Below are 16,209 nucleotides of genomic sequence, written 5' to 3'. Positions count from 1 at the left end.
CCCGCTTTCCTTTTGCATTCACTTGGGGTCCCGGGTTCGATCCCAGCCCCCGCCATGTGAACTTTGTGGTGGACAAACACCGCGTGCGTGGGTTTTCTCGGGGTTCTCCCGTTTCCTTCCACTTTCTTCATTCCACCATTTCATTCATTACTCATCATCACCGTCTCCTTTAGCCTAACCGGCATAACCGTGGGACGTAAAACTCAAAGATTTTTTTTTTCCTTTTGCATTCATTGTCAAGGCCTTTGGTATGGGAGACCCGGGTTCGATTCCCGGCGGGAGCTCATGTGGTTCGGATTCTATGTTAAATCAGTAGATCCTATCTCATATAGTCTCGCTGCTGAAAGAGATGTTAAACTCAACTCAACTCATTGTCAAGGCAATACGAGGGATTATGGACAGGATGAGTCATAAATAAGGGTATCTTCTAGTGTAAGATACGAGGAGCAGTCAAAAATTCCGGAATTTTGTTGTAACTCTTTATTATCACAATATAAATACACATTTACTTACTCGCCTTCTGAACATACACACATTTGCTCCACCGCTCCTGCCATTGTTGGAAACATCGACGAAAGTCCTCTTTTGGTATCTTTCGAAGTTCAGCCGTCACGTTGGTTTTGATCTCTTCCACGATTGCGAAACGGGTACCGGTGCTGTTTCCTTAAAGCACTGCCACCGTAAGCTGTTTTCAAGGCTATCGAAGCTCATTTCCCTATTTTGCATATGAATTTGATGTTTTTGCGCGTTGCTCTAACTGATCACCATCCGTTCAGTTAGCTATTCATGCACTGACTGCTATGGCCTGTTCACACTTGTCAAATTCATAAATAGGTAACCTAAGGACTGTATTGTACAAGATTCATTGTGATTGCATCACTAATACCAAAACTGCAACTTTCGGATCATTTCAGGAACTCTTTTGACTGGTCCTCGTATTATCTCCTCTGTTACCAATTTTAAACTAGTAAACATACGCCGCGAGAAGATTTATGTACTTTCTTCTCCTCCAAAACAACTGAGAAGGAACACGCAATGACATAGCAACGCGTAAATGTCCAAGCTTTTTACTCAAACTATTTAATTATTCGCTTACAGGGTGTCTACTAAAATTCCAAAATGAAATTTCGTGACCTTTTCTTTCCCAAACCATAAAAATTTAGTAACATTCTCAAGACTGAATTTGGGTGCGAATTGGGCCGAATTTTCATGCATGCAATTGAAGCGTGCTTTATTTGCGATTTGATAGCATCTCATGCCAACCATAGACATTTTTGGTAATGAATTTTTGATGTTTAATAGAGCAAAATTTTCCAGTCTACATTTTTAATTGCACAGATTTAAAAAAAAAAAAAAAAAGCCAAATATCGTGACTTTTTCATGACTTTCATGACCGATTTCTGATTTCGTGACTTTTTCATGACTTTCGTGACCAATTGACACCCTGGCTTACCATTCCACGAAAGCTTTCAATAAATATTTCAATGTGATACTCATCACGGAAGTTGCGTAGCTCACAGTATCATGGTATTAGCTTTTCTCTACTCCACCGTTTTATGCAGCCTTGGAAATTCACTTTATACAACTCAGAAGGTTAAGACTGGGACTGCACATTAGTAATTAGTGTCATTACAAAGATAACTTTAGGAAAAAAAAAAAAAAAAAAAAAAAGAACTGACAGTCAAAACGCAAACTCAAGTGAAGTATTTCGTAGCCACAATACATTTGCGTGAAAAGGACCATTGTTCTGCAAAATATGGATGACTTAAAAGAAAAAGAAAAAAAAAGACCGCATCTTTGTTTTTGGACACTTTGCAATTTACACTGACAAGTTGCAGTGTCACCGTGTACACCACGTAAAGGAGTTTGGTTTGTTACAATGTAGACAACGTGAAAAATTTAAAAAAATATAAATGAGTTTTTGGTAAACCAACATCCCCCTTAAAAATTGAACACTGTTGCCTAGTTCACAGCCAACCATACTAACAGTTAAAATGTGTGTTGCAACGCACAAGAGGAATTTGCTTCGCCGATTGGTGTATTATCCCATAGGAATACATGAGAGAATCAACTTTTGGTTGTGGAATCAACTGGATGGACACCGACCTTTGACCCTTCTATATCGTGATCCATCAAATAGTTCTTGAGATTGTGTCTCTCCTGGAAGGGACAGTAATTCTGTATGTGATCGGATGGCGGCCAAACGGCTGAACCAATTGATGTGAATTTTTGAACATAATGCAGTTAGTAACTACCTGAAACCTGTTTCTATCATGTCACTTTCATTAAAATGCGTAGAGTAAAAGAGTAACAAAAGTTTACAATTTCACGTCGCAATAACGGACTCAGTAATTGCTGCATTTAAATATTCTCCGTTTTTCATTGTTACGTTGTTTCTAGCGTAGCTTTTCAACAAACCACTTTATATTCTGCTGGAAAAGTTTACTTATTTAAGTACTGTATATACGTTTAAAAAGTAAATGCTGTTAGGTAGCACATTATAACTATTCTTGGTCGTACTCTCCTAAGTGAGAGTGATATATACATGGGTCGTTCAATATATAAGTTTCCCTTAAGCTGTAAAAAGTTTATTTTTTAAGATACATTTATAGAGTACATGTGTAGGTGGATCCTTCCTCACCTTTCCACATAATCCCCATTGAGATTCAGGCATTTGTCTTACCGTTGCACTAATTTATTCAAATCTTTTGTAAAAAATCAGGGCTTTTGCTATTGCCACTCTCCTCACATTCCCCGTAACTTCATCTGTTTCGAATCGTTCACCTTGCAATGCAGACTTTAACACCCGAAAAAGATGGAGAATACTCGGCGTTAAACTGAGGCTGTACGGAGAGTGGGGCAGCCGTTCCCACCCTAATTCTTCAATTTTGTCTCTTGTTTGTGTGCTGAGTAGGGGGAGAGTGTTATCATCAAGAAGAATAAGACCAGTCGACAGGAAACCAAGTCGCTTGTGTTGAACCTGAACTCTTCTCCAGAGAAATGCAATTCGACATAAGCGACCTTGTCTCTTCTTGAAGAAGTGAATCGGAATGTGGGGAGAGTGCTAAGTAGCCAGAGCCCTGATTTTTTGCAAAAAGTTTGGACAAATTGGTGCAACGGCAGGGTTGGCAAAAACCATGGTTTTTATTGAAAAAACAAAAAACCCGGTTTTTTTGGTTTAAATAATTTACTCTATGTATGTATATTATTTGGTCTAGGAATTAATTCGTGCGGTTGGTACGCACACATTGAAGCTGTAGTACAAACACAAAATACATAAATACCTTAAGAAAAATATTGTCCATCGCTAGCCACCACTTTCGCCCATCTGTCAGGCAATGTACGGATTCCGTGGCGAAAGAAGTCCTCATCCTTGGAAGCGATCCAGTCAGAGACCCATGTTTCGATATCTTCTGAAGAAGTAAACCGCTGTCCAATCAAATCGTTGTTCATGCAATCGAACAAGTAGTAGTCCGAAGGAGCAACGTCTGGTGAATACGGCGGGTGGGGTAAAACTTCCCATCCGACATTTTCTAAATAGGTTTTGACCGGTTTTGCGACATGTGGGCGAGCGTTATCATGTTGAACAATAAGTTTATCATGTCTGTTCTCCCATTCTGGTCGTGTTCTGGCCAGAGCTTGCTTCAAACGCATTAATTGTCGTCGATAACGTTCTCCGTTCATAGTTTCACCCGGTTGCAGCAGCTCATAGTACACCACACCTTTCATATCCCACCATATGCACAGCATAACCTTTGCACAGTGAATATCTCGTTTTGGTTGTGATGGACCTGTTCACCTGGTTTCACCCAGGCCTTTTTTCGTTTAGGGTTCTCGTAATGGATCCACTTCTCATCACCCGTAATAATTCGATGCAGAAACCCCTTTCTGCGCTGTCGTTGAAGCAGCAATTCGCAAATAGTTTTTCGTCTTTCAACGTCTCTGTCTTTCAATTCATGTGGAACCCAATGTGACATCTTTTGAATCATTCCCATGGCTTTCAAGCGTTTGGAGACTGTTGTTTGATCAACGCCTAATGCTGCTGCAAGTTGTTCCTGCGTTTGACACGAATCCTGCTCGAGCAATGCTGTCTATTCTTCGTCTTGAAATTTTTTTGGCTGTCCAGCTCGCTCTTGGTCTGCCAAGCCGAAATCACCACTTCTAAACCGTGCAAACCACTTCTGACACGTTCGCTCAGCTAGAGCATGGTCATCATACACTTCCACCAAAATACGATGACTTTCAGTCGCACTTTTCTGCATGTTAAAGTAATGCAGCAGGACACCCCGCAAAAACACTTTATCAGGCACAAATTGCGCCATATTCACTTAACTACAAACTGGTGTTGTTGACGCTTTAATCCACTGCCCTATACTACGAACGATACGCGATGACAGGGGTTTGCAACACATGTGTGGATACACGGAACTGTGGGACGCTCCGTTCTTTGCGCCATCTCTTGTCCACCCGCACGAATTAATTCCTAGACCAAATAGATGTGGACAGAAATTAGTTTTTCACCCCCTGGTGTTATTATGCAGCAAGGTTATGCTGGAAGGGCTCACATAAGCTTAAAGTGAAATCCAAACCGCTTCTCGGCTTACATCCAAGAGAAATTGTCCATTTGGACACGAAACCGGGACTAATTGGTCACAAATGCAATTGCCGACTCACTCACGAAGGACTCCTGATAAAAATACGGTGTAATGATCTTTACATAGGCCTAGTTGTTAGTATAATTGTCAAGAGTCATTTCAGAAGGACAAAAAGATAAACAGTTACACAAGTAAAAACATTATACAGAATTACATATAAATCGGGAAACTCCCGCCTTAGCCATTGGAAAAGTCCTATTATTGCTTTAAATGTATTTGTATGTAAAAATTTAAGGTCAACGTATCATAATCACTACGCTAAAACTGAGGTATTAAATTACAAATTTGGTATGTAGGTATCCTTCAATAAAGTAAAACAAAGTCGAATCCAAGCTGATGTTGGAAGCTACGTAGGCAGTTGATAAATTTTGAAAATTTCTATCAATATATTTAAGCAACCTTGGCTTTTTTATAAAACAGGCTCTCAGGCAAGTACAAATATATAATTTGGTTTCGTTTCGTATGTTTAGGCTTAACATCTTTATGAAATACCAAGGTTATCACGGAAAAGACTTTCGCTTAACGGGACACCTCGAATCGCTACTTGGTTTACACTTGAAAGATGGGTTGTGGTTCGATCGAGAATTGAACACGGGACCTTGATTAAAAGGTGAAAAGTAGATAAACGTAATGTTGATGGTTTGATATGTGGAGACGTCACCATGAAGTTCACACGATTTAAAGCATTTTTCGTTATTTTTGGTTTAAACCAGTCAACCCTGTGCAACGGTGAGACAAATGTCTGAATTTCTTCAAGGGGTATTATGTGAAGCGGTGAGGAAAGACCCACTTACACATGTATGTATATTTTACAAATGTATCTTAGAAACTAAATATTTTACAGCTTAGGGAAAGGACCCCGCACTTTTCTTATGGAAAGTGGCTTTCGGCTAATGTTGTTGAAACTTCGCTGGTTGATAGTTCTTAACATGTGGATCAAAAGTCTCAATGGGCACAAAGACCGAAATCCACTCCTTCCCCCCAAAAAACCGCCTCCAAGTAGCTGGGGGGATTGAACTGATTTCAGCATTAAAACAATTTGTTGTTTTAATCAACTCAACAAGGACCTCAAACAACCACATGTTAGACTATCAAACTACCCCACTTGACACCGCCCTTTTTCCCCCCACATATCCCCCCCCCGCGAATTACCTTACGGATGTTTTATATTACTGTAGTTTATAGTTGCGCGTATCTGTTTATCTGTTGAAATACCTACAGTTTTGGTCTCACCGACGATATAATGGGTTTCACGTATCGCTGATTACAAATCTGAGGTGAGAGTTCTAGAATTCAAGATGGAGGATCAATATGGCGGATCAAAAACACGAAACTCCTGAATGTAGCCACAAATAGCTGTTTACTAGGGTATTTTGGGTCGTTGGTTACGAATCTGAGGTCAAAATTCTTGAATTCAAGATTGCAGATCCATTATGGTGGATAAAAACGTCGAAGCCACAAATCGTAGTAGACTAGAGTGTTTTTAGATCTCTGTTTAAGTACGCAACATTCCTTGATACTTCAGCCACCGTGTAGAATTATTCTGCACCCTTTTCCTTTACCAAAACCCACCACAGATATCTTAATGCTGAACGGTGTTAAAATAATTCATCAATTATCTGTTCATTATTTTCATCATTTCGGTTTGCAGCATCTAATGTGGTACTTAGCAATGAGTCATCGGGATATCTAATATTCTGTAAATGTCGTGCATGGCCTAAATACCACAAGACACTTGCTACGTGCGCACATGTACCTAACGTACGAGCACCGCTTTGACATGTACAGTAGTAACCTTGAATAACATTTTGATCATAATCCTGGTCATTGTGTTAGTAGACAGAGGATACCGCGATGCAATTCCTTTACTGGAATATTTAGGAATTGATCATAGAATGCCCGCACTCCTACTACCACGTGAAAGACAACTATCAACAGAAGATGCGAATACTTCTCGACTAGTTACTAAAGTCGATGGATAGTCGAGGCAAGAAACGGGCATCTAAGATCTGTTTTTAAGTTTCTAGCACAAAGATTGAATCTGCAACATGCAAAGAAACTGAATAGTTTCTATCGCATAGCTGGAGCTATTTTGAACAGATACCATCCCGTTATTTTCATGCAAGATGCAACCATTGAATTAGCTAGAGAAATGGGAAATAGGTCACTCATGCCGAACGTTGTTAAAGCAAGAGTGGAGGTAGATAATCTTATTAGAAGTAACGGTCAATGGGTACCGCTGAATGATCAAAGCCTAATTGATTTCTCTGTACTTAACTTAAACTACTTACGAGATTTGACTGTAGGCACATATCAGGTAGATCTCTCATCCTCTTACGTCCACGATAAACTAATACGAGATAAGGATGAGCAATTCCAGCTTGACGAAAACGTAACTGAACCGGGATTCCTGCGCATACGTCTCTACTCAAGGTTCCGCAATGCAACTAAGCATCAAGTTTTCATAGCATATGTAGCCAATGATGAAGATGACCAGGATTATGATCAAAATGGTATTCAAGGTTACTACTGTATATGTCAAAGTGGTGCTCGTACATTAGGTACATGTGCGCACGTAGCAAGTGTCTTGTGGTATTTAGGCCATGCACGACATTTACAGAATATTAGATATCCCGATGACTCATTGCTAAGTACCACATTAGATGCTGCAAACCGAAATGATGAAAATAATGAACAGATAATTGATGAATTATTTTAACACCGTTCAGCATTAAGATATCTGTGGTGGGTTTTGGTAAAGGAAAAGGGTGCAGAATAATTCTACATGGTGGCTGAAGTATCAAGGAATGTTGCGTACTTAAACAGAGATCTAAAAACACTCTAGTCTACTACGATTTGTGGCTTCGACGTTTTTATCCACCATATTGGATCTGCAATCTTGAATTCAAGAATTTTGACCTCAGATTCGTAACCAACGACCCAAAATACCCTAGTAAACAGCTATTTGTGGCTACATTCAGGAGTTTCGTGTTTTTGATCCGCCATATTGATCCTCCATCTTGAATTCTAGAACTCTCACCTCAGATTCGTAATCAGCGATACGTGAAACCCATTATATCGTCGGTGAGACCAAAATTGTAGGTATTTCAATAGATACGCGCAACTATAAACTACAGTAATATGGAACATCCGTAAGGTAATTCGCGGGGGGGGGGGGGATATGTGGGGGGAAAAAGGGCGGTGTCAAGTGGGGTAGTTTGATAGTCTAACATGTGGTTGTTTGGGGTCCTTGTTGAGTTGATCAAAACAACAAATTGTTTTACATGCTGAAATCAGTTCAATCCCCCCAGCTACTTGGAGGCGGTTTTTGGGGGGGAAGGAGTTGATTTCGGTCTTTGTGCCCATTGAGACTTTTGATCCACATGTTAAGAACTATCAACCAGCGAAGTTTCAACAACATTAGCCGAAAGCCACTTTCCATAAGAAAAGTGCGGGGTCCTTTATACATTGAAAGACACATAATTATAGTGTGGTGGATTAGCACAGAAATCGTAACAACAGATTTTGCATAGTTTTATGTGACCTCATTATAATTAATTTGTGAGGAGGTACCATCTTGAAATACGAAGACATCTTTGTTTTCTTCATTTACTTTATTTTTGAAGAACGGTTGAAAGACCTTAAAGAAACCAAAAATGACTTCGTATTTTCAAAGTGGCGGATCCGAAAATCGGCCACCTCGCCAGAAATTGATTGTATTGAAGGTATATAAGCACTATGCAAAATCTGTTGTTTTAATTCAGCCGGTCACGATTCTAACTTAAATTCGCTCTAAGCCACCACACTATCATAACCATTGCATACAACTCTAAACAGTCAAGCACATATTCATATAAGTTTTGCAAATTTAGTGCATAATGCATATAAAAGTAAACTGAGAGAAACGTAAAAACCTCAAACAATGAACTATTTCCCTTTTAAAAATAACTAAAAATAAGAAATAACGTATTTGTTAAATCTCAAGCAATTTGACTAACACATGGAAGTAAGATAAACGATGTTATTTTTAAAATCTCATTAGATATTACTAGAAATAAACCAAAGAATAATACCTGTGCTTCTTTCACAGCTGCTCTGCTGCTATAATACGGACACGCTTTCAGCTCCCGCCCTGCATTCACTATCTCTTCCATATCGTGCACTTCCCCCAACATGTCTTCCGATAACCGTTCCATTGCTCCTTGACGCATATATGGACAGCCACCCGAACCTTTAGACTTTTTCACAGCACGACCATCTACAGACACCTGTGTCGCTTTGCTCTTCTTCCGCTGCAGTTCCAAACACCTAACAACAAAATAATTTGTTTTTACAGCAAATCGTGATATTTTAGAAATATCCGCAAATCTTAAAAATTTTTTTTTTCTCACCCTGAATCTAATTAACCGTCTGTTTTAATTTACTCACAGAATTAATTCTTTCCGATAATGTTTCACCATATATAAATAAAGAGCTTTCTTGCCTCGTAACTGAAAGATCCTACTTGTGTATGCTGTGTCGGTCATTCTGACTGAAATTTTTCTAGCATTTTACTCACTCTTTTCCAGTGAATGCACGAATGGTATCTGTAAGCTATTCGCTGCCACTAGCTCCTATTAAGTTCAGGAACTTCAAGTATGGTAAAATCAGATCGTCCCGTGATTCTGTTAATCTCGTAGTAATTTTGGTGAGCTCTGTTACGAGAATCATAAAGGAAGAAAGCTTCGAGTTTCTTCCTGCACACAGCAACAAATTCAATAAAGCTTTGTACGAACTGACGGCACAGTGGAGCAAGGCGTAACGTGCAAAAATATTTTCTGAAAGACGTATAAAACGTTGTGAATTATTGTTGATGCTTTGCAAGATACTAAATATACGGTATTGCCCGCAGGAGAAACTTCAGATACGTTATAATAAGTGGAAATATGTTGTATTTGAAGGTGAAGCTCGAAGATAAGTGAAAATGTTTGCAAGTCTTAGCGTTTAACTCTAACTGGTGAGCTCTTATTTAAAGCGATCACCTTCTTAGCTTCTGGCAGGTATTTTGTCCTTAACCTGAATTACTGAAAACTAAATACCAGAACATTAAAACGTTTCTATGATTGCAAAACTCGTAAAACTTTGTAGGTTCTGTAGATGAAGTGCTACCATTATCAACTTGAGCGATGTTTTCCAAGCCATCACTTTATTGCTGCAGAAGTCATTGCACCAGGACAAATTTATCAATAGAACAATGATCAGCTTCCAGGTACCTCTGGAGAATATAAACACCAGCGTCGATGTTAATGTCCAAAAAGTTGAAAAGTAATGACTGGTTCTGTGGAATATGTGGTGGAAGTTGCAATAACGATGTGAAAAAGAAGAATGAGTGAAAATGGATTCAGTGTCATTTTGGTGATTTCTGGTACTACAGTAAGTGTGTAAATATGAGCGACAATACACTTATCCTTATGTGAGCTGCATAACAAAGAAAGTGATTCAGATTAAGTGTTGAAATAAGTTCTTTTGGGGAAACTTACGATATCACAGGATTACTAAGATACTATCACGAGTTTACCTGACATATTACATCATCACCATACATTCACTTCGTTACATATCAAGTTTTATGAACATTTAATGTTTCTGATACGGTAATCTAAACGATGCTTCCTGTCTTCAAGAATGATCAATCTATATTTCTGATTCAGAAAACAATGTTATTTGCATTACTTCTAGAAAATAAATAAATTTGCCAATTCATCATGAGATTACACTCTACCACACCAGAAGTTCGGTCAGATGACAAACGTTATCATCTATGTATCTGTAGATGCGAACAGTTCGCTATCCAATACAAGATGCTCAAAGTGCTCAATGCAGAAGCTGGGAAAACTAGTGACACGTGTGTCTCCACCTATTCCTGAATAGCGACTGCATCTGTCTTTTCATGGTATTGCATTCCATAAATGAAATTTATGGTTGAGGCGGGACTAAGAAGTTCCGGAAAATTTTTGATTACATTCTCATACTCACATTATTATCTTTATGAAGAATGATTGATCGGCTGAGTTGATTTTTGAGTTTAACAGCTACATATGACGTGGACCTACTGATTAACGTGGAATCCGAGCCACATTAACTTCCGCCAGGAATCAAAACCACTCCAAGTCTCAAACGCCACAAGCGAGTACGCTAACCGCTTAGCCATAAATCTTTACGTAGAATATCTACGAACAGACATAATCTATATGGACTCGCTTGCCCCCAGTCGTTGCCAAGTTAGTTACTCTTTGAACATCGTCTATTGGACATTTCACTCCCACATATTTGGTTATATCAACAAGTAGTAGGTAATAATTCTGATTTCTGGTCCAATGGATGGGAAAATCTTGAGACTTCAACAATACTTACCATTCTAACATCTATTTCACTATGGAACTTGCAAAGATGGTTACTTACAGCTTTTGAGCATCTCAATTGAACGCAGATTAGATGGTACGTTTGCTTACAGTAAACACAGGAAATACACATGTACACTGATCTACATCTTAATGCTGACGGTTTTCACTACAATTCATGTTTTACTGTAGTCAGTATGTAATACACAGGGGAAGAAAAATATCGGCGAAAGATAACCTGGCTATCGAAATACAACATCTGAGATCTTTTCAACATAATGCATATGTACAGCCATCACCCCAAGAGCTCAGAACGACACTTACAGCAAGCAGACAATTATAAGATCATCTAAGGGGCCCCTTGAATAAAATAATAAAATAAAACAAAAAATAAAATAAATAAAAATAAATAAATTAAAGAAAATAAAACTCAACAATCTTCACCCGACTGGCTTGGAATAACATAGGATAGCTGGCCGAACTTTCGTTTCTTTGGCAATTAACCTTCAAGTTTTTGAATATAGAGTTCATTAATATTATGATTGTTCTAAATGGAAAGTCGAACATATGAAATAAATGGCTTCAATAATGCTAAAGAATCACACATACAAATAAGGTACTCTAGACTGAACGAAACTAGTAGTATGTTGATTATATAATTCTTTCTTGGCAAAGGATTACTAGTTTGTTGTTTATGCTAAAAGAGACATTAGATTTTTTCCCACTCACCTTTCGTTGACAAGAGAGAGCGAATGAAGTTTTCGCACAGAATCGTTAATGCAGAGATTCTGACGAGATGCGAGCGACACAAGAGCCACGTCCTCTCCAAATGGACTTCTTTTAATTTCTCCAACGAACTGTGACAGCTGTGAGTGCGTCCGACTACAGTAGATCAACTAGAACACACAACACATTACACGATTTCAATTTAATTAATGCTTCAATGCGTTTGGTCTCATGCCTATACATTATATAGGACGCAGAGTGATACATGAAATACAATACTATCGAGTTTTGCTACCGCTGAGAAGAAACTAATTAATAATATTAACATTAAATTGTGTTTCTTTCATTCTTAAAGAGTACAGCTACAAGTTAAGTTCATATCTTCACAAATAACATATTTTATTATCATTATATTGCGAGCGGTGATAATGATTAGAAATAATGTAAGTAAAAGGCTAATAGTCACCGCAAGAAACAAAACTCATCTCTAGGAAGTACTTTCGAAGAACATCGTCTTCATCATCAGCCTAGGCACACTTCAAAAAGGATTTAAACCATAAAAAGAATTTTAAAAATGTGCGAAGTAAAAATCTTCTTGTCACTATAATTAGACATATGTTAATAGTAATTCACTTGTTTACTTTTTTTTCTTTTTTCTTTTTTCATTATCTTCCAGACGGCGAAAATGAGTAGCAAAAACATTGCTCCAAATGGCATTTATGTCACCTTTATCTGAATTGAGTGGCGGTTTCTCCTTATGAATGTAATCAGCTTCTCTAATTTTCCGTTTAGTTGCTGTTTTTGCTTTTTCGATCAAACCTGAATTAACAATGTTGTGGTTATTCCCTTTGAGATGTGATGCCAATCCACATAACTGTTGTAAGCTACGAGATTTGGACGTGAGAGTGAGCTCAGCGATTCTAGTATAAATATTCTTGTTTTATTTGACCTATATATATTTGGTCACATTTACATTTAACCCTATAGACGCCACTACTTTGTTGGGGATCAGTAAAAAATGATTTAAAATTTGTAATATATTTTTCTATAGGTTTAGAAGGAACTTCGGAGACCTTGATGTTATATTTATGCAATGCCTTCTTAATTTTTGCCGAAATATGTGGAACCAGAGGGACACAAATCCATTTGTCTTCTTTGGCATTTGTTGTTGTCCGATGGTGGGTGTCGTCGATCTCCCGTTGTACCTGTTTGTATCAGTTCAGTAATAAAGACTTTTGATAGCCATTTTGTTGTCCAATTTTAATTAAACATTGAATTTCTTGGTTGAGGTCACCAGGAAGATCAGAAAGTAGAAGAGCTCTCCTGAAGAAGTTTTTCCAAATATTCAGTTTCTGAAGTCATGAATGAGATGATTTAAAATGAATATACTTGGTACCAGCAGAAGGTTTACGATATACTAAAGTACAAACTTATTGGCTTGTCTTTTGACAGTAATATCAAAGGAGTTAAGAGTTCCATTTTCTTCAAGTTCCAACGTGAATTTGATTCTAGGATGTATCTGATTAAATTCATCAAATAATTTCTTCAAATCCTGATATTCCTTGTACAGAATTAAGGTATCGTCAGCCTACCACCCTACATACTTTCAAAATGGTTGTATAACAAACTGGTATATTTTAATATCCCAGTCAAATATACTGTTAAAAATAGCTTAAGAGTTAAAAACGTGTTTGAACTCGTTTGTCGCGGCGGATTCTACCCATATGGTATCTTTTGACGTAGTGGAGATATACCCATCAACACCAGTAGACCTGGCTTTACAGGCAGTCGAACTTGCCTTACTTAAAATAAAAATAAACCCACACGAAATTCAACTAGTCTCTCAACTAATAGCTTTTTGCCTTAGAAATAATATTTTCCAATTTGAAGATACCATCTTTCGTCAGGACAATGGATTGGCCATGGGCAATACTCTTTCTGCAATACTTTCGAACCTGGTATTGAATATGTTCGAAAACAACATTCTCCCAAATTTCCTCTTATCAGGTATTTTCGATATGCTGACGATACTTTAATTCTGTACAAGGAATATCAGGATTTGAAGAAATTATTTGATAAATTTAATCAGATACATCCTAGAATCAAATTCACCATGGAACTTGAAAAAAATGGAACTCTTAACTTCCTTGATATTACCATCAAAAGACAAGCGAATAAGTTTGTTACTTTAGTATATCGTAAACCTTCTGCGGGTACCGAGTATATTCATTTTAAATCATCTCATTCATGACTTCAGAAACTGAATATTTGGAAAAACTTCTTCAGGAGAGCTCTTCTACTTTCTGATCTTCCTGGTGACCTCAACCAAGAAATTCAATATTTAATTAAAATTGGACAACAAAATGGCTATCAAAAGTCTTTATTACTGAAGTGATACAAACAGGTACAACGGGAGATCGACGACACCCACCATCGGACAACAACAAATGCCAAAGAAGACAAATGGATTGGTGTCCCTCTGGTTCCACATATTTCGGCAAAAAATAAGAAGGCATTGCATAAATATAACATCAAGGTCTCCGAAGTTCCTTCTAAACCTATAGAAAAATATATTACAAATTTTAAATCATTTTATACTGAAAACAAAGTCTATAGGGTTAAATGTAAATGTAACCAAATATATATAGGTCAAATAAAACAGGAATATTTATACCAGAATCGCTGAGCTCATTCGCACGTCCAAAATCTCGTAGCTTCCAACATTTATCTGGATTGGCATCACATCTCAAAGGGAATAACCATAACATTGTTAATTCATGTTTGTTCGAAAAAGCAAAAACAGCAACTGAACGGAAAATTAGAGAAGCTGATTACATTCATAAGGAGAAACCGCCACTCAATTCAGATAAAGGTGACATAAATGCCATTTGGAGCAATGTTTTTGCTACTCATTTTCGCCGTCTGGAAGATAATGAAAAAAGAAAAAAACAGTAAAGAACAGTGAACAGTGACAAGTGAATTACTATTAACATATCTCTAATTATAGTGACAAGAAGATTTTTACTTCGCACATTTTTAAAATTCTTTTTATGGTTTAAATCCTTTTTGAAGTGTGCCTAGGCTGACGATGAAGACGATGTTCTCCGAAAGTACTTCCTAGAGATAAGGTTTGTTTCTTGCGGTGACTATTAGATTTTTACTTACATTATTTCTAACATATTTTATTACCCCTATTTCGCAGTATAGTACTTTTAATAATTTCCTACCTATAGTTGTGAGTGTACATGCTTTAATGCACATACGAGTTTCCAGGTTTCTTGTAACAAAACTGTACAAAATCTACCCATAACATTCCCTGCCAAATTGTTGGTGAATTTTGAGAAACAATACTGTGCCACTAAGAAGTGCTATTGTACCTTTGGTTGAAACTAAAATAACGTTTTCAACAACATGAATAAAAATCCAGTCTATTTACACATCCTATACTGTCCGGCGCCGCGGCGACAAGTGGATATATTTACTAGTATCAGTATAGAGGTCATTTGCCTACAATACATCATATTTAATACAATATTGTTCATTATAGCATGTCCGCAAAGTTATGCAATTCTGACTTCAAATGTATATATATATTTTGTATCAATAAAATACATTATTCTCTAAATACATTTTAACGTGGTCCAGGTGGATGCTGAAACAGTCATTGACATTAACGCTAAAATGTAAATGAAACAAAATCTTTCAGTTGAACGTCCGACGATTATGCCCTTTAGGCTAAGGGGGATGGATGATTGAGGCAAATGATGATGGAAGAAATGGGAATGAAAATATGGAATGAAAAAGGGAATACCCTGAGAAAACCCACAGGTACGATGTTGTCCATTACTAACTTACGTGGTCGGGGATTGAACCAGAGGTAAGAGCTCCTCAAATTTAAATAAAACTTATAGATATGTAAATAAAAACACAAAACTAAAGAAATATTCACGAAAAACAAGTATCGAATTTCCGTAATCATTGTAAATGGTCAATATGCATCTCTCTAAATCGAACTAACGAAACACCGATTGAGTTTTATGTCTTATTGATAGTTTAGGGAATATTAACGATGTATGTGTAAAATAAACATTCTTTTTTAATTATCTGGCTCCTGGCAACACTGTTGCTGTCAGACCACAGTAGGAGGTGTATCTACTTCACTTGTCAATAATTGATTTCAGAAAGATAACATGAAGCTGAAATGTACACAAAAATGTTTAATCTATCTACCTACACCTAGCAACCATACATCGTGAAGATACCTAGGTGGAGAGAGGAGTATATCTATCTATCTTTATATATATATATATATATATATATATATATATATATATATACATACCGGGTGATTCAATAAGAACTTACCAGGCCTATATCGCAGCTAACACTGCACGTAGAGCCTTCAAACAAAAAAGTTGCATTACCAAATCGTATGTGTAGAATGCAAT

The 16,209-nt window shown here is 37.3% G+C and overlaps 1 protein-coding gene across 1 annotated transcript in view; it reads right to left on the bottom strand.

The window, feature by feature from the left end:
• The window catches only part of LOC145690682 (ATP-dependent DNA helicase DDX11), a 117,420-nt gene that overhangs the window by 78,736 nt on the left and 22,475 nt on the right, over positions 1 to 16,209 (bottom strand). The window contains exons 5-6 of the mRNA XM_081765822.1: positions 11,765 to 11,931; positions 8,729 to 8,963 (exon numbers count right to left, since the gene is read on the bottom strand). Of these exons, the coding sequence (XP_081621948.1) occupies positions 8,729 to 8,963; positions 11,765 to 11,931 (402 nt within the window). The remainder of the gene's footprint in view (positions 1 to 8,728; positions 8,964 to 11,764; positions 11,932 to 16,209) is intronic.

Source organism: Thermobia domestica, chromosome 7 (genome assembly GCF_964235325.1).
Source record: "Thermobia domestica chromosome 7, izTheDome1.hap1.1, whole genome shotgun sequence".
Classification (NCBI taxonomy): Eukaryota; Metazoa; Arthropoda; class Insecta; order Zygentoma; family Lepismatidae; genus Thermobia; species Thermobia domestica.
This window is presented reverse-complemented; position numbering and strand designations above follow the sequence as displayed.